Source organism: Maylandia zebra, linkage group LG18 (assembly GCF_041146795.1).
Source record: "Maylandia zebra isolate NMK-2024a linkage group LG18, Mzebra_GT3a, whole genome shotgun sequence".
Taxonomy (NCBI): domain Eukaryota; kingdom Metazoa; phylum Chordata; class Actinopteri; order Cichliformes; family Cichlidae; genus Maylandia; species Maylandia zebra.
In genome coordinates, this window is record NC_135184.1 from 16522877 (window position 1) to 16548686 (window position 25810).

General features: G+C 40.6%; 1 protein-coding gene across 8 annotated transcripts; it reads right to left on the minus strand.

Moving 5' to 3' along the window:
• Window positions 1-587: 587 nt before the first annotated feature.
• Window positions 588-25783, minus strand: dtna (dystrobrevin, alpha). 8 transcript variants are annotated; one of them, XM_076876471.1, is made up of 23 exons: window positions 23938-24120; window positions 21531-21598; window positions 19492-19572; window positions 19190-19403; window positions 18802-18887; window positions 18176-18330; window positions 17965-18070; window positions 17346-17512; window positions 17004-17128; window positions 15125-15208; window positions 14841-14909; window positions 12619-12714; window positions 11626-11707; window positions 10146-10240; window positions 8943-9056; window positions 8651-8747; window positions 7488-7514; window positions 6418-6577; window positions 6230-6319; window positions 6047-6143; window positions 3737-3854; window positions 3571-3609; window positions 588-1462 (listed from the first exon to the last, which is right to left on the minus strand). In XM_076876471.1, exons 1-22 carry the CDS (start codon window positions 23952-23954, stop codon window positions 3592-3594), a joined length of 2166 nt encoding a protein of 721 aa, XP_076732586.1. In that variant the 5' UTR covers window positions 23955-24120; the 3' UTR covers window positions 588-1462; window positions 3571-3591. The 8 variants fall into 8 exon arrangements, with proteins under 8 accessions (XP_076732586.1, XP_076732587.1, XP_012772315.3 ...); XM_076876472.1 differs by lacking the exons at window positions 3571-3609; window positions 23938-24120 and adding an exon at window positions 25521-25783; XM_012916861.4 differs by lacking the exon at window positions 3571-3609 and having other exon boundaries at window positions 23938-24121.
• Window positions 25784-25810: the final 27 nt, after the last annotated feature.

Sequence of the window (25810 nt, forward strand, 5' to 3'; positions counted from 1 at the left end):
TTCAGTGCCGGATGGCTGCTTTTATGTTACCTCAGATGGTGGGTCTCTGTGATGAATTATAGACAATAGGTTGAGGGCAGTCAACAGTGCATTTATGACAGATAATAAATGTGCACTGCCAAACCAAGCCAATTGAAGTGTGCCGTTCTGGAATGGAAAAAGAAAGAGAAAGGAGTTCATAGGCGAAAATTTTGATATTGTGTCAACACTTTATTATGCACCACCACCATGCAAAATCACTGCTATGAACTTGCTCAAAAATCAAACTAGATATTTCACACATTTATGATTTTAGATTACCCAGTCACTTTAGGAAAAGTGGCGAGCCAAAGTTTGGTGCACACTCAGAAAATACATCGAGTGTGTGTGTATATGTGTGTTTGTGTGCAAGTCACAAAGATTTGAGTGACTAGCAAAGGGAACAATGGCAGATTATCTATGATTTAACCTTAATTCATAAACCACTGATAGTAAATGCAGTTTCTTCGATGCCCTCATGGTTGTAAATCTTTAAGTTTGAGTGATTTGGATCCATTTGTGTCATCTCTTCTTCCACTTTAAACAAACATTCCAGACATCAGAACCAGTCATCTATATCTTATATTTAATTGACATTTAATAGACAGCATACATGATTGCAGACCAGTTCCCTCTGCAGACAAACAAACCCTACTAGTATCAGTATTATCATCTCCAGTGAAGACTTCCAGCATCGCTGCAGGTTTTGTTGAAAGCTACATGCTGCACTGACAGGTTGAGCAAACTCCATTGAGAGGTCATCCAATCAGCTAAGGCAGTGTGAGTTATTATTAACACTAATGTATCAAATAAAACAAACGCATCTGATTGGCCAGCTCAAAAAAATAAAAAATAAAAAAAAATAAAAAAAAATGCCAAAGCAACTCAACAGCAGCTGTAAGAAATATACTAACATTTGTTCATGGTAACCTGGCCAGGGCAACACGTTTACAAAAGATTTCAGCTTTGATCATTTACATCATCATCATCATCATCAGCTCCAACGTAATCCCAGGCTCATTATCACAAATTATAAAGAAGATGACAACAATTTGACTTCAAAGAATCACGGTGTCCACCCTGTGCTAACAGTGCAGTTGTACATTTGCTAAACAACTGATATATAGAAAAAAAACAAAACAAAAAAAAAAAACCCCGATAAAAATTAAGAAATAATTTCCCAAAATTGTGTTCTTTCCTTTTTCTGTTTTCTTCCTTATGGCACCTGTGGTATAAGAGACAGCTCAGGAATTAATCTCTTTACATAAGCTCACAGAATTACCTTAAATATGTGCTTGGTTAAAAATATATATCTTTACATAAATGTATTTTATGGTTGGATTTAGCATAACTTAAATTCTTCATGTCCGCAGTGCTCTATACTGTCGGCCAAACGTCGTCTCGTCCAGTGTCTTCAGCTGTTTTTGCTTTTCATATTGCTCGCCTGTGAAGAATAAGGACAACGTTAGAAGGCGTGTGAGTGCGTTATTCAGACAAATCCCAGCTCTGACAAGTGTGCTGGATAAGCGGTAAACAAATTGGATTGATGGAAGGATGACTGTACTCCCATAGTAACATCAGTACTGTAGCTCGTTTGTGCTTCATCCGTCTGCCATGTGGGCAAACGATTCATACATTTCATGTAGAGATCAACTTAAACGTCTTAAAATAAGCCTGATACATCATCTACTCTTCACTACATGACTGGTGAAAAGAATATATAGCAACATCTGTAGAAAAGTAGAAAGAAAAAAAAGAACTTCAGACCAGCTCTTTATTGAAGGGACAAAGTTTTGCTCCCTAAATCATGCACACAGTTTTCAAACTAAGGTGCATTTATTTAAATTTTACTGGAGTATCATCGTAATCTGCTGCTTTAAGAACTTTACATAGATGGAGAGAGGTTTGGGCCCCAAGTCTACATTTGAGACTCTCACAGTGTGTGAATGCGAGATTGAATGAATAGTGGAATTGTAAAGCGCTTTAAGGGTGTTGAAAAGCGCTATAAATGCAATCCATTATAACTTTAATAATAATAATAATAATAATAATAATAATGCTTATTTAACAGCTTGCTATGAAGCTGAAACGGTTCTTCAAACAATTAGATGTCCATCTAAATCCAACTTGGCTAAACAGGAAAGTGCAGTTCTTATTTTTGAGATACAAATTACTGAGGTTTTGACACTTCATATCGATTTTAACTATTTCCCACCAAAATTGTTTTAAAGCATTTATTCTGAAAACTGGGAGACAAAACCAGAGATGCACATTTTTGCCAGTTTAGCTTAAAATACAACAAAGTCAGCGTGCTCAGAAGAGTTTGAGGCAATTGTTGAAATTGAGCATGTTACCGCATGTTATTCACAAGCTCAGCATGATTCTCTGCTCTGCGATTGCCAAAACCCCCCAAAAAACTCCTGGACAACCTGCTTCATGGATTTCAGGATTGACAGAAACACCTTTTTAAATTTTGCCTTCACTTTTCTGTAGATCAAACTTATTTCTTAAATGCTGAAACTCACGTCCAGTTAGTCTAGCTGTCCAGTTCTTGGACGATAATAAATTAAAAAGGAAACAAAGAAACAAGGGGAAAAAAACAACAGAAAAAGTAAAATGGTAAGATTGTAACTAAAAGATATCATAAAACATCCAAGTCCAGGCACTTAATGTCAGCTTGGAAAAGTAATAAAATGTCTTTATTTTACTGGTAGATATTTTCAGATAAATTTTTTTTACCAGTGTATACTGGCTTGTGCCTTTTTTAGGGCTTAGAGATACAAAGATATCAACAGAGCAAGCCTCAGACACCACAGCTGTGCAGCAAGTACTTGCATCATTTTCTTTTGCCTCTAGGGGCAATGGTAAGCCCTTAAGGACATCACCTGACAGTTGTTGAATTATCCTTTGGCCAAGCACTGCACTGAAGAACATCATGGAAGTAATTCAACCCTGAGAGTGTCAGGTATTCAAACTGTTACTCTTGATTGGGTGAGGATAAAATCAAAGGTCTCAAAGAGAGGCAGTTAATTTCCCCCAGAGGCCAGATGAGAAACTGAGACTGTTGTGGAGGGCCACACCAACAATACAGAGACAGCATTAATATTGAACAGAACTGACTTCAGCCTATTGGGGTGAACCTGCACAACAGTCTCAGTTTCTCATGTGGCCCCTGGGGGAAATTACCTGTCCACTGCTGCCCTACGCCCATCAGTTACCCTAGTCTCACTTAGACTTCTCATATTTTTATAGGCAATATCATGGTTATAAATTATGGTTACCGTTTTCGCAATTGACCAGAATTAACCCGGGTTAATTGTTGTTGATCACCAACGACACTGTAAATTTCCTTTTGCGGTGGCTTCAGTGTATTTTTTCCCTTTTGTTGCATATTTTATTATGAATTTTAATTTATTGTACCCATAACATCTTTGGTTAGCCTATCACAGAGCCTTGTGTACCCTTACATTGGTATGATGCACTAGAAACTAGAGATCAAAAAAAAAAAAAAAAAAAAAAAAGATCTACAGCTGACAGGTAGAAATAACTTACCAGTCACCCGGACCTACGTGGTCACTGCTGCAGAGTCACCTGCGCCACATAATTAAAACCAGCACAGCAGGTCAGAGCAGGTACTGACAAGGGGCAATTTAATAATTCAGAACACACAATATGCCACCTTCTCCTGCTATTTCAGTCTTGGAAAGCTATAACTCACCATGCACGTTTTGTCCGTTTCCTGCCTGTGCTTTTTCAGTTCATCCAACTGGAGCTCATCCTCCAGCTGCCGCTCCAGATCCTTCTCAAAGCACTCCTCATCGGCAGCGCTTGCAGGCCTGTCATGAAAAAACAAAGCAGTTTAAAACTGGGAAAAAAAAGGGATGGATGCGACTGAATAGTTCTCTATAAAAGTCTAATATATGACCTACGTATAAAGTGCTTGGTGTACTCAAAACGGTGAACTGCCTGAATGCTTTATGAAATACAACTAAAGTTCTTGAATTTGCACCCACTCCACTGACATTTTAGCCAAATCAAAGAGAAAATCAGCAGCATTCATAACAAAATTCCACATTTTTATAACCCGTACTCAAGCATAATACTGTTCAAGATGATCACAAATAAGAAGAAGGTGCATGGACTTCCTCTCAGTAAGTAAAACAATCTCACTGCCCTAACTGTTCTCAGTCCCACAGACAGCTGAGCGAAGCAAAGGGCGTGCACGCCCAGAGCCCTGGAGCCAGTGCTATCACTTGGTCTTCAGCTTTTTTTCCCCCAATCCATGCATCATTATTATGAAAACTGCAGTAATGGGATTTTAAAAACATACAGTAGTATAGTATGAAAGGGTTTGAAAGGTTAATATATGATCAGATTAAATCATGTCATAATAGTGTAGGTTGTAGCTGTGGGTTAAATGTCAACTATCCATTAACGTGAGGAAAGCATAAACAGTTTATGGGAGAAAGGCGCACTCAGCAGGTCAGCAAAGCATAAACTGTCAGCAACAGCTGTGGGAGTGCTTCAGTTCTGCCTCCTGTGCGGGGGGGGGGGTGGGGGGGGGGGGGGGGAGGTCACGTGACGCTGCTAGCTGAAGCTCACAGGAGAACTGCAGCTTTGACATTGGATGATAGTGTTGGAGCAGGAGTGTCGGCGCTACCAGAGTAGGCTCAGACACATATTAGCTGCACCCTCTGACGTCTCCTGTGGGGGATAAGGGAGCTTGTTGTGGATTTCAATCATCATTTACCCACAGCTAAGGCTATCTGACGTTTCCTGTCGGCGCCTGCTGAGGTGAAAGGCTCTTTTTGCAAAGGACTGTTTAGGATTAGGATAACGTAAAGATGCCTGAAGAGGCCGTCACTTATCGCTGTTCAATCAAAGCTGTCAGGAACAACTTGAGCAATGACTCCCCCCCCACCCACCCCAAACAGACAGAAGAAAATCTGTTTTCGGTGGGATAATCCACCAAAGTTTAAGTCCCTCACAAGTATATACTGCTTTTGCATGGGTACATATTATAAATGTAAATAATGTCCAAAGTAGTAATTTAACATGGCAAAACAGAAAAGTTCAAAGCACTACACGGTGCATTTATAAGCAGCCTTTGCTATTGTGTGATCAAACTCGACTCTTTGCATGAGTGGGTTAAGTCGGCTCGTGACAGGTTTGTGACCACGGCACAAAAAAAAAAAAAAAAAAACAAAAACAAAAAAACCCGGTTGTGATAAACCGTCCACTGTGCCCCGATGCACACGGTCGCAGCCCAGAGGCGGCAGAAGCCAGAAGACACCTCTGTGTGAGTTCTTTAAAATTCTTAGATACTTTAATCTGAAGGGCTTGAAGCCCCCCAAAAATGTTCAGAAATAAACTAATATAAGAAAGAAGATTGAAAAAAATCTTTCTCGTTTATCTTTTGAACTGAGCTAAAATTTCAAACTGTTTGTACGGGCCTAAAATCACCAGACTTTAACCCTCCACCTCTTCAGACTCTTCTCCACCTGCTCCATACTCTCGCTACAGATCACAATGTTGTCTGTAACATCATAACGCACAGAGACTCATGTCTGATCTCATCTGTCAGCGAATCCATCACCATGACAAACAGGAAGGCGCTCAGAGCCGATTCCTGATGTAGTCCCACCCTCACCTGAACCCATCTGTCACTCCAGGTGCACATCCCGCCTCTATCTCACTGCCCTACGTGTCCTGCACCACCTTTACATACTTTCACTCGTGAATTCCTCATGCAGTACCACAGTTCCTCTCTCACCACCCTATCATATGTGTTCTCTAGATCCACAAAAACACAGTGAAGCTTCTTCTGACCTTCTCGATACTTCTCCATCGACACTCTTAAAACAAACCTCACATCTGTGGTGCTCAGCATGACTCCTGCTCAGTGCTCGTCACCTCTCTTATTAACCTAGCGTCAACATCTCTTTCTTATATCTTCATGGTATGGCTTGACAAAAAAAGACTGTGTACTTTTAATAACATGGCTGCTTTTGCAGTATCTTAAAAGTACCTTGGTTTGTAAGCGTAGAAAGGATCTGAGGAGTTTGTGGCCAGTAGTTCACGTCCAAAATCTGAATCCACAGTGCTCTCCGTTTCACTTCCACCCTCTGTTTATTAAAAAAAAAGATAATAAAAACAGTTAATGTATAATAAGTCTGAATGTGACTACTGTTTTCCCTCCATTCATCTTTACCTGAATTGAGCTCCTTAACCAGTGATGACATTGTATTAGTGATGGAGTCAGCAGCAATGAGCAGGTCATTTCTCAGATTTCTCCTTGGACCTTTTGCGGTCAAACAAACAAACAAAAACAGTTTAAAGTGGGATCCTGTGCAGCTTCCAATAACAAGGACTCAGACCGCTGTAGTGTCGCTGTGTTACCCTGAGCGAAGGCCTCCTGAACGTCCCCGCCCACGCCCATGAGTGAGTCCTGAGGTGTGTGAGTCGGGGTCGTGCCGGCAGAATCCGAGTGGATTGGTGTGGGAATTGGCCGGTTGATGGTGTGGCTGGGTGAAGAGCGCGGCGAGCCGGGACCCTGAGTCTAAAGGATGTACACATTTAGTTTTTTGTGTAAGAAGAAAGCCTGAACGACTCCCATGCAGTATAAGGTAACATGCTGCTACAAACAGAATCACATTCTTAAAAACCACTTCAAGTATTTGCAGAGAACAAACCACAAGATGCTGAATTAATATTTATCAAAGTTTCAACTAATCCGGAACATCATTTGGCATGTAAAGAAATGGAAAATGTCCATTAGTAAACAATTAGGTTTCATATATGGTGACCAATGACACATTATATTGCCAGAAGTATTCTCTCACCCATCCAAATCATTGACTTCAGGTGTTCCAATCACTTCCATGACCAAAGATGTATAAAATCAAGCACCTAGGCATGCGGACTGCTTCAACAAACATTTAAGAAAGAATGGGTCGCTCCCAGGAGTTCAGTGAATTCCTGACAACCTGACAGAACACCTTTGGGATGAATCTGAGTGGAGACCGTGAGCTGGGCCTTCTCATCCAACAATAATGTCCGACCTCAAAAATAGTCAAAATTTCCCATAAACACTCCTAAATGGCATCGGAAGGTCTTCAAAGAAGAGTTCAAGCTATTATAGCTGCAAAGGGTGGGCTGACATCATATTAAACCCTATGCATTAAGAATGGGATGTCACTCAAGTTCATATGCCTGTGAAGGCAGATGAGAAAATACTTTTGGCAGTATAGTGTCTGCATCTGATACTGTGGTCACATTATTGTGAGTATAAGACATGTTGTTCTAAAGATATACACACAATGCATTTACAACAAAAACACTTTTCCAAAAGGGACATCTCACTGGTATTGTATGTACGGTATTTATTTCTTGCAGATGCCACACACCCACACCAAAGGTTTCATTTCGAACATGCATCCTGGTCTCTTTTTCCTCTCTTTCACACTTACAGCTTGATTCCGCTCCTCCTCCTCCTGCTAAAAAAAAAAAAAAAAAAAAAAAAGAAAAAAGAAAAAAAGGAAAAAAGAAAGAATGTCTGACGACTCATGAAACAGCAGCCATGTCTGTAAAATCGAATCGCACTTCCGCAAAGACCTGGTCAGCACGCGGCTTCCTCGTGCAAGTTTAGTGGATTAACATTGATCCTATTGGGCTAATTAGATTAATATCTTCCCCACTTAAGGCAGTACTGCAGGCAGGCTGTGCAGGCTTTGGGAAACTTGCATTATGTCGACTATAGATCAAGCTCACCCCCCATAGTAGAGGGTGGCAGACATGTCTTCTAAAGCATCCTCTGAATTAAGATCCCATTTAAGTCTGCAATCCGGCACCACTGAATGGCATTGGAAAATATGAAGGAGGGCACAAGTTTTGAATTTTAAACTGTATTTTCACAAGTTTTACAGCTTTTCCTAGTGATAAAGACCCACCTTTATCACTGTTCTCTTTTACAGCAGTTGAATTCACTTTTATTTATAAAGCGCCAAAAATCACAAAAACAGTCATCTAAGGTGCTTTATATTGTAGGACCCTAGAGTAATAAAGAGAAAACCCCAACAATCAAACAACTCCCTTTGAGCTAAAAACTGGCAACTGGGGGAAGGAAAAACTCCCATTTAACAGGAAGAAACCTTCTGCAGTCCAGGCTCAGGGAAGGTAGGCCATCTGCCATGACTGGTTGTGGGTGAAGGGAGGGAGACAGAATAAAAGACACACTGTGGGAAAGAGCCAGTTTGACATTCCCGAGCTATGATGAGTCCTCACAGCTAAGAGAAATAGTAATACAAGGAAAAATCCCTTATCGGAGCATATTGGTCACCACCTGCTGTAAAATAATAATTATTATAATTATTATTATTATTATTATTATTATTATTATTATTATTATTATTATTATTATTATTATTATTATTATTTATATATATATAAGCTCACTATAGCCCACATGTCCATGTTTTCTATGTAAACAGTCTGCGATGGATATGATTCAGTCCAAGAAACTCTGGAAAAAGGAAAAATAGCGTCTGCTCCTTCAGTGATCAGAAGGAATAAAACTAAACTGTTCACTATCTGACTGCACTGCGCTCAGAGATAAAAGGCACGTCTGTAGTACCTTGAGAAGCATCATTAGTTGCTCCAGCTGCACCATGAGTTCCCTGCGACTCTCCTGCAGAGTAGACATTCTTTGTTCAAGCTCATCTTTGCGTTGCCTAACAGAAGAAACAAGTTGTACAGCATAATGAAGCCACAATGTCACGTCAGTGGCTCAAACAACCCCCCCAAAACATAATGAACATCTGCAGACTGAAAAACATAATATTCATTACGCATGTTCTTTAGCACCCTAAGCAAAGCTGTCTGTCATAACCCATTTGCATTTGGTAACGCGACGTAGGCGGAGCTACCTGAGGAGTCGTAGCTCAGCGAGCAGGGTGGGGTTTTGCTGGCCCCTGTCTGGTGGCGGCTGGGAAGCTTCCTCATGCTGAAGGCGCAGTCGCTGGATCTCCTGGAGGATTTCTCTGCGATGAGTACAAACATGTGCAAGTGCCACGTCAAACCGCATTTCTGACAGGAAGTCAACAAGATGATCTAAACCTGCAGTAACTGGTATTTCTGTCCACTATGAGGCAGCAGAAACAAGCTGCTCATCAGCTCAGTTATTTATAGCATCCAGCAGACACAGAACAATATAATTTTGTGACTATATCAGTTCAACTATCGCCTTCTCTCAGCTGTTTGGTTTCAACTTCTGTAGGAAACACCTCAGCAGCTAAATGCTCCAATACGAAACCCCTCTACCTTTTGAATACTGGTATACTGATACACCATTGTAGTGTCCACAGGCCAGTATCTGGTTAATAGTACACAAATATTTATTAGGCAAAATGAATAAACAGTTTGACTTATGGATGGCAAAATGTAATTTTTTTTTTTTTTCCAGTGGTGGAAACAAGAAAAGAAGTCATAGATCAAAAATACTGATTAGAGCTTCCTAGTTTTGTTACTTTTTACTCAATTAACTGATCCTAATCATATAAATACAATAAAAATATAATATTACTACACAGGTTGAAATAAAATTTAAATCTCTAACTTCAAACAAGCTTCCATAGGAGGAAGATAAATAGAGTCATTAATATTTTTTTAAGCTGATAAGTCCAAATGTCTTTGGTGCAGACACATCAGCTCAGGGAAAAAGGATATGATCCAAGGTCTAGCTAAAATGAATGATTACAGCCTTCTGGTTCACATGTTTTACTCACCTTTGCCTCCACCTCAATATAAAATTTCCCTAATTTCATTAAACATAAATTTTTTCACAGCTACTTCTTTTATATTTCTTAATAGTCTTTGTAGAATCATATTTTATGTCTTTTTATTAGCAATTTTAAACCACTTCAAAAAATTATTCAAGAATAATATAACTGAAATGAAATAGGTTTTATTTCCTTAAATAATGACTTTCAGCTGCAGTGTTTAAGTTAGTATTTAATGGCAGCCTGGAGTAGTGAATGCTTTTTGAGGTCTGTTCAGAGATGCCTTCATTCTGAGAGGTAAATTTCAAAAGAAAGGAGGCGAGCAGTTTCTCGGACGCAGCCATGCCTAACCTGTTTTTGCTCTCGAGCTCGGCAATGAGCTGTCTCTGCTGTTTGTTGGCATCCAGAGAGCAGGGGAGGTCTGTGGGGACCCTCTGCTGTTGAGCCTGTTGGTGAAACCAAGCGAGAGACATCACGTGAACTGGCTTCACCTCTAGGTGATGTCATCCACCAGCTTATCACATATCTCACAGGAGGGAACAAAGCAGTTAAGTCACCAGCCATCCATCAAGACCTCCGATAAGAGCATGAGCAGGCACACGGCTCTGGTTAGCACAGGTGGCTAATGTCTCTTTAGCAGAAATACAGATTTAAAAAAAAGAAAAGAAAAAAAAAAAAAAGGTGTTTAAAAATACTCTAGTAAAAGCTGAAATACTGATTTGACTAATTTACTCAAGTATAGTGAAAAAGTACAGGGTGTGAAATGTAGTCATAGTATAGTAAGTGGCTCTTTGGAGGACATTTCGATCAACTATGTGTGTGCAAAAAAAAAAAAAAAGGTTATTATAGTTGAAAAAACCAAAACCAGATGTTAAAAACCAAATGTTGTTAAGTCAGATAAAATCATTTCCATTGTAATAGCTGTACTGATCTTCCCAACTCTTGCTAATGACTTACATACAATAATATTTAAAAAGTCTAAAGTCTAAATTAAATAAAACATTTTCCCACAACAAAACTGAATTTAAAAACTAAAATGTCAAAATTAAATAAAAACAAAAGCTAATCATAAAATACAATAATAACTGGTGCAAAACTAACTGATACTTGTCATGTTAATACAATGATAAAATAGTATTAGCACATGAGAAATCAAACTAACTTCTAATTCTAATAAAAGTTTTCAGCTTGAACGTCTGTTGCCCACGCTGTGGATGGGTCACTCTGCCTCCACATCTAAACCGGAAAATGAGCCCAGTCGGGGGTTACGGTGGGATTTGGCTGCTGTGGGAACAGATCAGTTGTAGTGGTGGCGTGTAGAGAAGAGAATCACTTAGAAATTAGTAACAATAATTTCTACTGTGAGCTCCAGTAGATTTTGTGTGCATGCTGCGAACACCTGACCTGTGAGTACTCTGCTGTGGCAAAGTTTAGAGTAATGAACTGTGTTGGACTATTGAGGAGTAGCTGTGGCGTTCATGGTCAGTGTACCAGGGCAACAAACAATTTGAGTTTGAGCCAATGATGCTAATTAGATTCACTCACTGAATTCCACCTTTACACTGTCTAAGGGTTAGAAATCAGCTGTTATAGTTCATGTAACATGAACTATCCAGAGTATAAATTTCTAGTAGTAATATTTCCCTCCTGTATTGGTTAAGAATGATAACAGAATGATCACCTTCTTGACTGTAAAAAACAAAAAAACGAATGAAAGCCTCTAACGTAGAGTAGCAGTAAATGTCAACTCGAGTTTATGTTGTTGTTTTTTTTTTTTTTAACTGGACAGTGATGAAAGATGTTTGTGTGAAATGGATATCTTTTATCTCACCGCAGCATCAGCAGCCAGTCTAGCAGCGTAGCGAGCAATGAGACTGTGCTCGTCATCTTGATGGTTACTGCTCTCCAGCAAACTGATCAAGAGGAAAACAGAGACGGGAGAAAAAATACACAGCACAATTAATTAAAAAAAAAAAAAAGTGTATGTGGACGCAACATGAGCACTCGAAATTTTAAAAAAAAGCAAATAACTTTTACTTTTCTGAGTCAGATTCGGCATGAAAGCTTCGACAGGAAGTAACACTAAGCTAGTCGCGTGAAACGCAAAACAATAAATTAAGAGGGGTTAAGTAAAAAAGTGGAGATACAAAGCAATCGATCGCTTTGTATTTGAAAGCTTATCTAATTACAAATACAGTAAAAACAACAAAAACAAAAAGCAAAGAAACCATACAGCCCTGTATTTACACATTTATGCACACACATGCGTACAGTAGGGTCAAAAGCTGCTACAATAACACAACATGTTATCTGGAAGTCATTCACCAATAAAACACACATATAGGCATTTTATCATAGGCCACACAACAATAACAGAAAATATGTCAAATCACCTGCAGTAAATTAAAATGATTAAAAGTCACAGGATTTACAGGATCAAACAAACAAAAGACTAATAATTTGATACCAGTTAACTAAACTAATCTGTATTGGAAGTTACACAAAATTAAAAAGCTGCCACTTTTAACTTGATAAATTTCACTCAAAGACAACACATGTACACTGCATGGAGTTATAGAGTCATAATGTTGGAAGAAATAGACCCTGTTACCCACTTTGGATACAAATCAGTCAGAAACACTGCCGGGGAATGCAGAAAGGGTCAAAGGTCAAAGCAACCAGCCTCTAAAACAATCTGACAGCATGCATCGTTAGGACTGTAACACACTCGGATTAGGTTAGGGGGAAAGGGGGAAAGGCGGCAGTTCAGCGGAGCACATAGTTTCCACTAGTGTTTGGCAAACACAGCGGCACACCCACTAACCATGTTTTGGGGTTGTTTTGGAGTAGGTTCACATAGAGGCCAATGAGTACATGTTCGTCAGCAAGTCTATCGGCAACATCGAGGTTGTAGTTCAACCTGGAACAGTGCAGGGTTTCACAAAACACAAGACATTACGTTACACAGGTGACAACGGGGTTGAGTGGGGACGGGAAAGAGTGAGGGAGGAAGGGAGAGGACACGACAAAAGAAAAGAGGAGGAGAACAGCTGAAAAGCAGCCATTCATGGGTGACCAGAGCGAAACAAGGCCATATTATGTTTGGGAGAGACACTGCCGATGAAGGCTAAGAGTAGACTGAGGGCATGCCAAGCAAAAAACAAAAACAAAAAACAATTAGATAAATACTCTACAGGTACTTAGTCATCTATTAGTAAAACTATCAAAAGTCTATTTATTGCTTAAACATTCACGTTAAGTCAGGTGTGCATGGCCCCTTTATAGAGGCCACCCACCAGGATTGCACACATCTCTAATGTAGTGACCATGCGGTTTAAACAATATTTTCAATAGCAGCTTCTTTTATTAGCATTTACAAGTACATGTATGTTATAATGTCAGAAGAAAGCAGTGATTACAAGGGCAGCATCGTATGCAGGAATGCCCAGCCCTGTCCTTCAGCTCATCCCAAACCAGCAGAGAGATGTAAACTCTCACGTGGGTCTATCCTGGAGCCTCCCCCTCTATGGACACGTCCCATCTAGGAGACACCCAGAAGGCATCTTATTTATATGCCCAAACCTCCACAGCCGTCTCCTTTCAATGTGGAGTAACATGGACTCTACTGTGAGTCCCTCCTGAATGATTGAGCCTTTCACCCCATCGCTAAAAGAGAGCCCAGACACCCTTGAAATGGAAAAAACCCCCCCCCCAAAAACAACCCCAAACCCAAAGGCTACCACATAATTATCATGGATGTTCACTAGCCAGTACAGCATACTGACCAGACCTAGCTCGGACGTACGATATACTGTATGTGATGGAAATCAGCTGTTAATGTTTAGGACAGCTGACGTGATCTAAATGAAACACCATTCATTTATTGTTAAAAATAAAATCCTTTTATTTTTTAAATTACCTTTATTGGGCAATTTATAGTTAATTAGTGAAGTATTAAAAGAAAGAAAACCATGAGATCAAACAACGCTCCGAGTGAAGTTCCAGATATATGCATGGATATATTAAGAATTTATTAGCACAACCCTCGATGGCAATTGTTCCCAGTGGCCATGCATGGTACTGCAACAACAACACCACCACCACCTTTTTTGGAGATCAGAAATGAGACACCTCATACACTACCCTCCTTGCTCTTTAACATGCCATAACAACACACCTCCCTGAACTACAGGTACATTGTTCTCATTGTTGTGCCCCCACCCTGCCTCCCCCCTTTCTCATTTCTCACGTCTCTCATTAACACATGGGGGTCTGCCCGACGCTGCCAGTCCTCAACCGCAGCCTCAGATCTGTTCTTCTCCCAGGATGTGGCCCCTGCTAGTGAATTATTTATTATGACATTTCACCGTATATTGTCCATGCTTCTAAACCTGTAAAGTCATACATTTATTAACAATAATCCTTGCTGTCTTTAGTTGTAGTCAGCTACCAAACTTCTAAACAGGCCCTGTAGCATATGGGATTATCAGCCTGTTCAACGGCGACTTCAGTGTCAGTTATGAAAGCGGGCAGTGTGCCCAAGAGGAATGCTTTCATCTCTCAAGTGCAGGTACAGAAGTGCACAAATTCCTCTCACTTGAAAAATCAACTAAACTACATCTCCTAAAACAACATTATTACCGACCGAGGAAGCGCCTTAATCCCACTTTGTCTAAAACGAATATACCTACTCACATACACCGTAAACAATGAACCTGGGAATATATAGCATAGCATATGAGCTGACTGATGGTAACATTCAAAGAAAATGGCAGTTAGTGTTTCCCATATCTGTGTGAATGAAGAGATTATAATAGGCACTCTAAACGAAGCGCCAATGATCTTCATGATGCATGCTTCATCTAGCGTCTTTGAAACAGCCCCTAGAGAATAACAGTGTACAGCCTTCTATAAGAAACCCGGCTTGCTAATAGTTTCCTCAGGATGATAAGCACTCTAGTTAATGCGTATGATTATTATCTATATTAGTTTGCGCATGCATTCGCGCTACAAAGGCATTCTCATATGCACACCTATGCCACTTACCCTCTCCCTTTCAGCAGATGTGGAGCAGCCCCAGTCAGGGGCTTTCTCTGCCCAACAACATTATTCTTGCTGTAAGGCAAGCCATTTACATTCAGCTCGAGAAAACACATTAAATGGTGATGCACAAATCTTCACACATGCACCCACACCATCAAAGACTTCAGGAAAATAAAGACCGCGTGGGTCATGGAGTTCACGGGGCGCAGGGTCTTTAGGGAGCACGACAGATTGAAAAGATCTGTTGTGAAATCCAGGGCACCCGTTGTCAGCTGGGATGTACTCACTTTTTGGTGGAGTAAGGGTTCCCTGATGTAGGCATGGAGTGGGAGAATGAGTAGTCATTGGTGATGTTCACTGGTCTTGGTGGCCTGGACAGTAAACACGTGTTAGATTTTAATTTGATCTGACAGAAAAGCTAAAGAGACAGAAAACACCAGTTAGTCTTTCATTCTTGAGGATTTTGCTCAACTGCATAATCTCTGAATTTCCACTTGAGTGGTTTATACAGTATGATATGTAGGAGAACACGCAAGAATGAATGAATGAATGAATGAATGAATGAATGAATCTGGGAATTAACAAACAAAACAGTGTTTGGGACACGTCACAAGTGGGGAATGTGAGTGGATGAGTCTGACTGTACACGATTAGCACAATACAAAGGAATCAATCTACAGTAACAATCAAGTATGATTCATATTAATCAAAGCAAACTCACCACGTATCTCTATTGAGGAATGTAAAGAACAAAGAAAGGGATAAATACTTGATTACATTACAGCAGCACAGGAAGAGACTATAATACATCAAAAACAATGAAAAAAATAAGAATGAAAACTAAATTGGGCATCCACAGAAGACAGTGCCCCAAATCTACTGAGTTTATAGCATAATTCAGTGCAGTGAAGAAAGTGAAGAAAAAGTGAGTTTTTAAATAACTGAAAGTAGCGATGCCAAAGTACAGTGTACATATAAACCTGCTGGTTTGTAGATTAGATTATAGGTCAGGCTCATAAAATTGCATCCATGTACAGAATCCCATTTTGTTTCATGCATGCATGAAAATTTGCACACTTCCGGTCACCTCTACAAATTAAAAAACAAAAACAAAAACCCTCACACCTTATGTTAACGTCATTATTAGTGTTGTAAAATCTTTTTGATTTTACTTTTCTTTCTTCTTTTTCTGAGCCTGAATTAAAACTACACTCCGTTATTAATTATTGTCTCTTTAGACATGATGTGACTTATGTGCACCATTAAAACGACGGTAATGAACTTTTTTTGGTTGACATTTATTACCAAATTACAGTTTTTCTGATAAGTTAAAAGCAATTTTCTATTTACCTAGTTTGCTATATTAGATATTCATAAGTAAAACTATTAAAAAACTGTTTTTTCTAAAGAAAAACATGATCTTCCATTTAATATCGAGCAAAATCAAAGATCAAATTATATTTTAATCCTAGAATCTGTTTCTTAAACACCTTATGGCAGTCACACTGTATATGTTGAAGGCTTTTACTGTGAAAGGAAGGGACAGGAAGAATTTATTTCTTCAATTCTAAAATATATTAATAATCAAACTTTCGGATCTCATGTTATCTTTACCTCTTAAACTAGCATTGAAATCTATTACCCATCTGATTTTCTGTAAATATGTTGGCGGCATCATTCTGAAAATTTTGGGTCATTTGCAGGCTATAAAACTGGGACAATTAACATAACAATTAACTTTAATTGCAGGAATCATAAAAATGGAATAATCAGTGTGTTGTTTAGCTCTCAGCACCAGAAGTGACTTTATGTCTGTAAGATGGGCTTTAATAGGCAGCAGCAAAGTGCTTAAAAGTCTATGCTTTCATGCCTGATATTTGTTTCATTATTTATACGACGACACTAAACATCAAGGAAAAAGTAGCAGCAGCGCTGCAGATTACAAACAATCCCAAGGCTGTAATTAAGCCTGATTGATCAGTTGACCTAAGAGATTGACTGGAATCACTTCAGACCAAGGAAGCAGCTACAGGATCATTACCAGCTGAGGGATCAATTTAAAACATTTCAAGGTTTCAAACTGGCACTGAATGCTCTGAATGCACATTCCTCAGTTTCAGTGTTATAAAGGAAAAAAAAAAAGGGAGCGAGAGCAGATGAACTTACACAATATGAGCTAGGTTGAGAGGTTTATCTGGCATTTCAGGAAACAAGGGGTGAAGAGGCTCTCTGCTGGATGCACAGCTCAATGACTTACTGAGGGCGTGGGATAACTTCTTAGCGGGGGATTTCTGGGTGATACACAGAAGCAAGGTGACGGTTGTGAGGATGAGAGGATGCTCATTTCTTTTTCAAAGCACACGGTAAATCACCACGGTAACACTGTCACCTGGACTGAATCTTCAGATTCCTCATGTTGTAGCGAAGCAGAACAAAAATAGCCACAATGACTGGTCCAGTGCAGACACACCTCCCCTAGCCTCCTCCCCCCTTTCCTCCCTTCCTTACCCATGACGTATACTCCTTCATTTGGTGCTGGTTGCTATGGGAACCGCTGGCATGCCCCCTCCAGAAGCAGTCCTGACAGAGCTGGTAATTATGACATTGCTGGCAGCGGTAGCGGAAGCCCATCATACTCTCAGTATGGCAGTAGGAGCACTCGACCGGGTGAAACACTGCAGGGAGGAGAGGAGGAGCCAGACACAGACACACACACACACACACACACACACACACACACGAAGGCAGATGCATAAGCGCACACACACACACCAGATGTGACTGTAAACCCAGATATTTTGCACATTGCAGAGAGCTGATAATAAATTTTCATTAATTTAAGGACAGATGTGCTGGGATATCTTGCACCCCCCCCCCCCCCCCCATTTTGAGAAAATAAACACAAAGCAGCACAGCATTGAGCTCTATATGTGCACATACACTAGTGTTTCTTCTGCTCGTGATGATGAGTGCATCACAGATATACACACTCATACACAGGGTGTAAGGTCCCAGTGGGTCATCTTTACTGGAGGTGTGTCTGTGATGGCGGTGACTGAAAGACCATGATGCAAAGCCGAACTTCCCCCGCTTGCGCTCCAGCTAAATATTCTTCAGCGCGCCTTACCGTTCTCCACGTTGGCGAGGCGGTGCATTAGCGGCAGCCACACCAGACACTGAGGGGGCGGGTCTGACATCAACGTATCGAGGAATGTGTTGAGGGAGACCTTTTTCTATTGACGTGCAGCGCAGAGAAGAGTGAGAGTCACCCACACCGTCAATGCTAAAGCAATCACACACTTACTGACATCAAAATGCTGCGGGCGCCAAACCCTCACCTGCTGCGCAAAGCACGTTCTCGCAGCTTGCTCGGTGTAACCAAACGAGGGTCCCTCGAAAACCGCCATGGGCAATTTAAGAGCCTCCCTCAGAAACTGGTCAAATTGCGAGTGCACCATTATTCCAGCAGAATCTGATATGAGTGAAAAAATATCTGGAAACAACGCAGAGGCATTACACAAATTAATCAAACTAATTGTTGGCTGCCACCACAGTCGGCTAATTATAGCATTACACAATACAATTATCCCACTTATTTGTGAAAACAAATCAAAGTGCAGCAGTTATACAGATCCATTCTAACTATACACCAACCCTCCTTTTTACCCCCCCTTTTTTTTTTTTTACAAGCTGCTGCCCCCAGAGATTTATACATTGTGTAATAAACCCTATCCTTCACATACAGTAATGAATAATGACTGCTCCCGGCCATGAAGAGCCAGGGCAGTGCTAGTGCTGCTGCTACTTGTTTTAAAACCAGAGCAGACAGAAAAAAAAACAGGTCCTAATAATTTTACATTACTTAGAATAGGAGGAATTCGCTGATTTATTACTGGCAACATAGGCAATTAGAATTTCATTTTTCACGATTAAAAGTAAGATAAAGATTTGTTGTGTTTCTTACATCTTAATTTATCCAGAATTTTCCCACCACAGATGGTTGCGAGGGCCATTTTCACAACAAAGATAGATGTCTTGCCGTGGCCCTCCCTAAAAGACAAAAGAAAAAAACGAAAACATTAAGCTCATGTATTCTTTTAAAAGGAGCTGTGAAGATGTAGGCTGCGTAGTGTTCCTGCTATAATCGCATGAAATCAGCTGTGTTTGTAAAAAGCATGTGCATGAGTCAGCCTACAAACTTATCCGCTCTACATCCGCGTGTTGTGACATTAGAAGGGGAAAAGAGTCTGGATTTTCACGGTCACATTTCAAGCCGCATCAACTCACGTCAAAACCTCCGAGGTGAAAGTACACAACCAGCAGCCGGCTCGTCACGTGACGCGTTTACTCACGGGTCATAGGCTGCCAGCAGGAAGTTGAGCAGCAGGCTGATGGACTGTTCCACGTTTATCTGATGCGTGGTGGGCATGCGCTTGTTCAGCTGGTAGAAGATAGTGGACAGCACAACTTCTAGACGAGCCACGGAAAGCTCAGCGTTGAGGTCTATGGCGTTGAGGCCGTTCTCCCGGAAAGCCTCGATGACGTTCCAAATGTCGACCAAATGCACTGAAAACAGGAAGACGTCAACGTAAGCCTTTTTGGCTCGGCCACGTGCAACATCTCAAAAAATCAATACATAAAAATTCATACGCACAGTTGCATTTCTTCTGCACAAATCTGAGTTTGCAGGCTGTTCTGTACGTCGACAGTCGTATAGAATCCAAATCCTGAGCCCCTGTAGGAACATCACTCTTTAGTCCTCAAATGACCAAATATGTGCCACTGATACAAGTGATAGTGATTTTTATTTTATTTTTTACTAAATTACAGTTTTAGGCTTTATTGTAATTTCCCACTTCTTATCACTGCATTTTAAAGTTCTGCAGTGAACCGTAGCTTAGATACTTAGTGCCTAAAATGACTATGAAAACAGCTCAAGTTATAGAGATGAGTCGGGGTAACTCCTTTTTACATGAAAATGACTGAACACCATAATTACCTTTGAACATTTTGTCAATAAAAGAAAGAGCACATGCATGATAGACACAAATGGAGCCATTAAAAAAAAAAAGTATTCCTGTACAAATTATAACAGGGGGGAAAAGGAACAGGAAAACTTGTTCAGTCATTTCAGTTGTTAAAACAGGTTGGTCACTTGAGAGTTAATACTGAAAATGGAATACAAACTGTTAAATATTATATATTTAAATATGCCATTGAGAAAACAAGATATGACTAAAAAGAAAGTACTCTCTGTCAACCAGGCTATCATAAAATTGATCTAGTCCTTAAAAGCTTAATTTTTAGTATAAACGAACCACCTCTAGCAGCAACAACATGAAGCAGTCATTTTCTGCATGGCTTTATCAGTCTCTCACATCGCTATGAAGAGATTTTGATGTCTGGGCAAAGACAGATGCCTTACATTTGACTCTTTACACAGAGGATTTCATGGTCGACTCAATGACTACAAGGTGTCCCGGTCCTGTGGGTGTAAAACAAGCCCAAATCGTCACCCCTGCAACACCGTGCCTGACAGCAGGTATGAGGTGTTTGTGCTGACATGCTGTGTTTGGTTTCTACCAAATATGATTCTGTACATTCTGGCCACACATTGCCACTTTGCTAATTGCATTTAACATGCTAACTGAGGCCTGCAGAGTTGAGATGTAGCCCTTGGGTTCTTTGGATTCTCTTATCATTGCAGTCTTACCTTGGGGGTGAATTTGTTAGGCTGTCCACTGTCTTGAATATTTTCCACTTCTGAATAATATTTCAAAATGTGGAAAGATGATTTGAAAGCTGGTTGGAAAAAGCCTTATAACCCTTCCCTGAATGATGGGCACCAACATTTGCTTGTATATCATCATCGCTGATGTCTTCCCTCCTTGCCATTGTGTAACACACACCTGAACGCTCCAGCGCAACAAGCTGCCAAAACTTATGATTAATAGAGGTGCTCACATTTGCTGATGATCAATTAATCAAATGCATTTGATTAGCAGCACCTGGCTCCTACTTAATTCTACAATCCTCTTAATTCCTATGAAAGCAGTAAAGATGTATTTAGGTTTTCTGCTTCTGCATTTTGGCTTTTTTTTTTGCTAAATAAATAATGACAGTGTAATATATCATGTTTTGTAGTTTATCTCACGTTGCATTTACCTAGTTTCAAGACCTAAGAGCCAGATTATTTTTTATTATGTCCGGTGTGTCTCACAGTGAGAAAGTTCTGGGTTTAAACTGCAACTCTAAACTGGTTTGAGCTGCGAATGTGGATATTTTCACTTTTAAGGACAAGATAAACCCCACCATTCATCCAATGTCCACAAAGCAGCTCTAAACACGATGAATGGGAATACTTACCGGATGAAAGGATGGAACTAATCAAAAACTTGAACAATAAATGTTTTTTGTGAAAATATTTTATATGAAACAGTGTTATATTAATGAGCTGTATTTCAATAAATTCAAATTAGCGCCTTCACACTGTGTGAACAGACAGCATGAGGTCATATTGCAGGCCTGTGTGTATAAAAATCAATGTGGTTGACACTTGATCTTTATGATATTTGCTGTACATGAAACTTACAGAGAGACAGGGAGAGAGAGAGAAAGAAATTGCCAGTTTTACGGTCATTGAGTTAAACAGTCCAGCAAAGATCACAGTGAGCTGCGGCCCTGAGCACTTACTCATCTCCACCAACAGTTGCCTTCTATCTGCCATGGTGTCAACGCTCTGCCCGCAGTCTTCAATCATTCTGATCAAGAGGAGAGAAAACAACGTCAGAACCCGAGTGCCTCAGCATTAGCAGTCGCAACCTCAGGGTGCTCTTCCTTAAGCTTAACATCAACATTAGACACACATCGTTATGACTCAGCGATAATGGCAGTAGATTAAACTCTTGACTTTTAAAGCAATGACTCCTAACCTTGATACAAACGCAGCTTCTCTGTTCTGGTTATCCAAAGTTTAATCAGTTGTGGATATCCTGATAATTCAGCTAAAAGTTGGCTAAGTCTTTCCCCTGACTTTTTCCAAACAAGGGGACAGATTTACTAAATGAGCACATGAGCACAATTCTTTGCAAGGAATTGCTTGATATCATTAATTTTGATAACAAGCATGACTTATTTCTTGCACTTTTTTCAGCATTAAATATCGATGCAATTAGCAGAAAACTGCATATCCCAAATATTAATAAATATTTGCACACCCAGTTTTAATATTCTCCTCGCAGAAATGCATATGCACCAAGGTCAGTAGCAAAAATCCCACCTCTTTCAACTTAAAATATCCAAAAAAGTCTGCTTTAGATTGCAGGAAGGATGACAGAGATGCAACAAAATTAAACTTTCACCCGTGACATGAAGGTTTTGGCGCTTTCTCAAGGTTAAGCACATGTTATAATTCTTGAGTTTGCTAGCTTACTACGACAGCAGAAGATTTCTCGTGCACTTCACCATAAAACTGCTAAGCATTGCTTCCAATTTACCAGAGATAATAACAGCATTAAGACGGCTACTTTATTTTGGTATATTAAGGACAGACAGCAACTGACAGGAGCTCATCAACCTGTTGATGACATCCAAATTTGGTACAGGACATTAATATTATTAATATTTAGTCTGGTGAAGTTTTAACGTGGTTAGCCAGTTATTCACTTCAGATATGCCAACAGCAACACAGATCAACAGTGTTTAGTGTATTTATCACAGTTCCCTCATTTTTTGTGTTTGGAAAGGCTAGTAAAAGGTCACTGCTCTTTAATTTCCCTACATAAAGAGAAATTAACAGATAAAAATGATGCCATGCAAAACTCACAAGAGCTGTCGGTGTGTAAACTTCTTAAAAAACAAAACAAAACAAAACATCAAAGGGAGCCAAAAGGGGCCCACGGCTTATTGTGCCCCATCATCCCACTGCAGGACAATCCGGCCGTGATAACATCATACTATGCTCCAAATTTGAGAGTATTCATATTTGGTAAACTGCAACCTGAATGCAGCGCAGTGCGGTGGTTATCAAAATATTTTTAAGTTGGACAAGGAGAGGAGTTTGAAAGGGGCAGAGCTGCAGAGAGAGAATGCTCACAGCATGCCTCGCTGCACACTGTCCGAGGCAATCTAATACACCTAGTCATGTGGTTTTGTTGCTATGGCAGCAAAGATCCTAGCCGCTTCACTCGTTAAAACACACACTCATACACACACACACACACACACACACGCACATATAACACCTCCCACTGCAGACGAGCAAAGTTTGTAGAGAAAAGTTTTTCACCAGTAAATATCTTTTATGAGATAACGGTCGGCGGGCTGATACTTGAGCGCACAGTGACACTTCTTGGGCGAGTGGCTTGAAGACGCTTTTTCTGTGAGACAGTCATTCAGGCATGCTTTTTCAAATTACTCTGACAGTAATTGGTAGACCCAAATATTATGCTGCAGATATGCGTGGTGCAGAAATTAGAATTCACCTAGTGTTAAAAAGCAGACAACACCACAGTTTTCTGGCCCCCCACCTCCTGCTTGCCTTCCTCCGATTCTTGCCAGTGCAGTCAGTCAGTTATGGAGCACTAGGAATGTTTGAAATCCACTTCAAGAGGGGAGAGATTAAGCTAATAAGTTAACTTGGAATTATAGGATAAAGTGCAGTATTTCAGTAAATTACTTCACAATAGAGCACAGATCAAAACGGCCACAGAGGAATTTCAACGCTGCCCTCTAATAAGACAAATAATAAATCTCATCAGTTTAAAGAGAATGATGAATACAACCACAGCGCTTTTAGATGCAATTTAATGTCAGGCCACTGCCAGCAGCCACAAGTCCAATGTCATCATGAAAGCAATGGATATTGAATCCCATTTATCACTTCCAGACTAAGCAAATATAAAAGTGTACAAATATACAGCATTGTCTAGATTAAAACTGATACCCTTTGCCACATCACATTCAAACACATCCAGAGTGCCAGCTACGTGACCTTCTGCGGTCTGTTTTCATCCTTGGAAATAACTGAGATTGATACAATCTATTGCCAGAGCTGATATTAAACCAGTGCAGGGGAAGGGAATGACATGATCAACCTTACCTTTCATAAAGCACCATGTTTGTATCCCTTTCCCCCCCCTTTCCTGAGCAGAGTTATTACAAAGCCAGGTCGCCCTTTCTCCTAAAACAACAGTCCATGACACAAACTCCTTTCAAACAAAATGGGCCCATACGGGCGGGCCTATCCGAACACATCTGAAACTAGAAACTGTGACTCCGAATAGAGCATTTGCTGTCGCTATCTTTAACTACAAATGAGAAGGTGCAACATTCTTCTACAGCTTTGCCGGCTCTCTAGTTGCAGACCCCCACAAAACATGGTGCCCGACATCTGGCCCTGGCAAACATTACTCACTCTCTGTGGCACTGCCACACTGGAAGTATTAGAAAATAACTGCCCTTAAAAGAGCAAATCATCTTTTACCACTAACAGTCCAGAGTTAGCGTGACTCATTCCTGCAAGACTCTTGGCCGCGTTTAGCCCTGCCACTCTCTATCCCCCACCCCCTTCCTTTTTTACACTGCACAGCATTTCTGCTGGACAAATATCAGACCAAAACAAGCCTTATTAGTAAGTTATTTACATTTTTGATTCTATTTCTGCAGCAGCTCGATTAAGAAAAAAACCAAAAAAAAAACCTGAGGAGAGTGCTGTTAATTTATGTCCTCCGTGTACTTGGACCAGGCTGACAAGCAACAATTCCAAACACAAGCACTTACTAGAGTTACAGTCCAATCTGTGTCGCTGGCTCGGGACAGTACATCGCAGCTGTTACCACTGATTGGCCAGAGTTATTTTTATATCACGAGACTGAACTACATTGGCATCCAAATCCCATCTCCAGACAGGAATTAAAAAATAAAACAAGAGGGAAAAGCTGCACTGCTGACTAAAGGTAATCAGCTGTTCTGCTCTGGTGTAGTAAAGGTAGTGAGACGAGTTCTCCTCATGCCTGGTACCAGCTGGTGATGTCTGCCGGTAGGGCTCTCTGTCACCTGCTGATGATCACCATGGTTTCAGCTGTAAAAAGGGGAAGAACTTTGCTACCCCGACGTTAAAAGAGTGCAGACACTGATTTATGGGTAGCAAGTGTCCCAGTGAGTTCTTTGCATGAATTAAGAAGCTTGAATTCTGTAATGTCACAAGAAAACAAACAAGTGGAATAAGTTTGCATGGTTGCCTGTCTAACTATGCAATGTGAAAGCCAACATGGAAACACAAATTTGCACCGAGGAGAAATGCACCTCTGGGTATGGACTCAGTGCCCTGTGGAAGTTAGGGCAGCATTACTAAAATCCTACAAAAGGTAGCAGGACATTGGGGGGTGGGGTGGCAACAGGCACCCTGTGGTACACGCTCAGCCCTCATGCATCACCTGTCATACTCGAAACACCTGTGTGGACATGAGACAAAAGGTCTCACTATTGTAGGAACATCTACCCCCACCCCTTCCTTCCCATTATCCGCGTTTCACTACCTGCACATCTCCCGTTTTAAATCACCAAAAACTTGCCAAACTAATTTCACCCGGTGGGGCAAAGTGGGTTAAGCTCGCTCCTCTCGTTGCCCGTCAGCCTCCCTCCTCCAGCGACTGCAGCAGCAGCACTTTGCACAACACTTACCAGAATTTATTTCGAGGCATGCCATGCAACATCACTGTTTTTCCATCCGCGAATCCGTCGTCGTGTCCCGGGGCGCGATCACGGTTTCTTTGGTGTAGGCTGGTGCATCGCTGCACGTAAGCGGCCGTGCTCGAGCCGCTCTCCGGCACCTCCGAAAAAAAGCTTGTGTTGTGGAAGAAAATGTTTTTCAGGCAGCGCACACTGGCTGATCGGAACAAGGCAGCTTCTGCCTCCAATATGTGGCCTCCGCGATGACGTAATGCGGAATCTCTTCACTTGCGTCAGCGTGG

Coding starts and splice junctions, on each gene's coding strand:
- dtna (XM_012916861.4), bottom strand. Junction 17,129..17,345: donor TGAAGGAGTATACGTCATGG/GTAAGGAAGGGA, acceptor TGTATCACCCAG/AAATCCCCCGCTAAGAAGTT. Junction 9,057..10,145: donor GAGCTCGAGAGCAAAAACAG/GTTAGGCATGGC, acceptor TACTCATCGCAG/AGAAATCCTCCAGGAGATCC.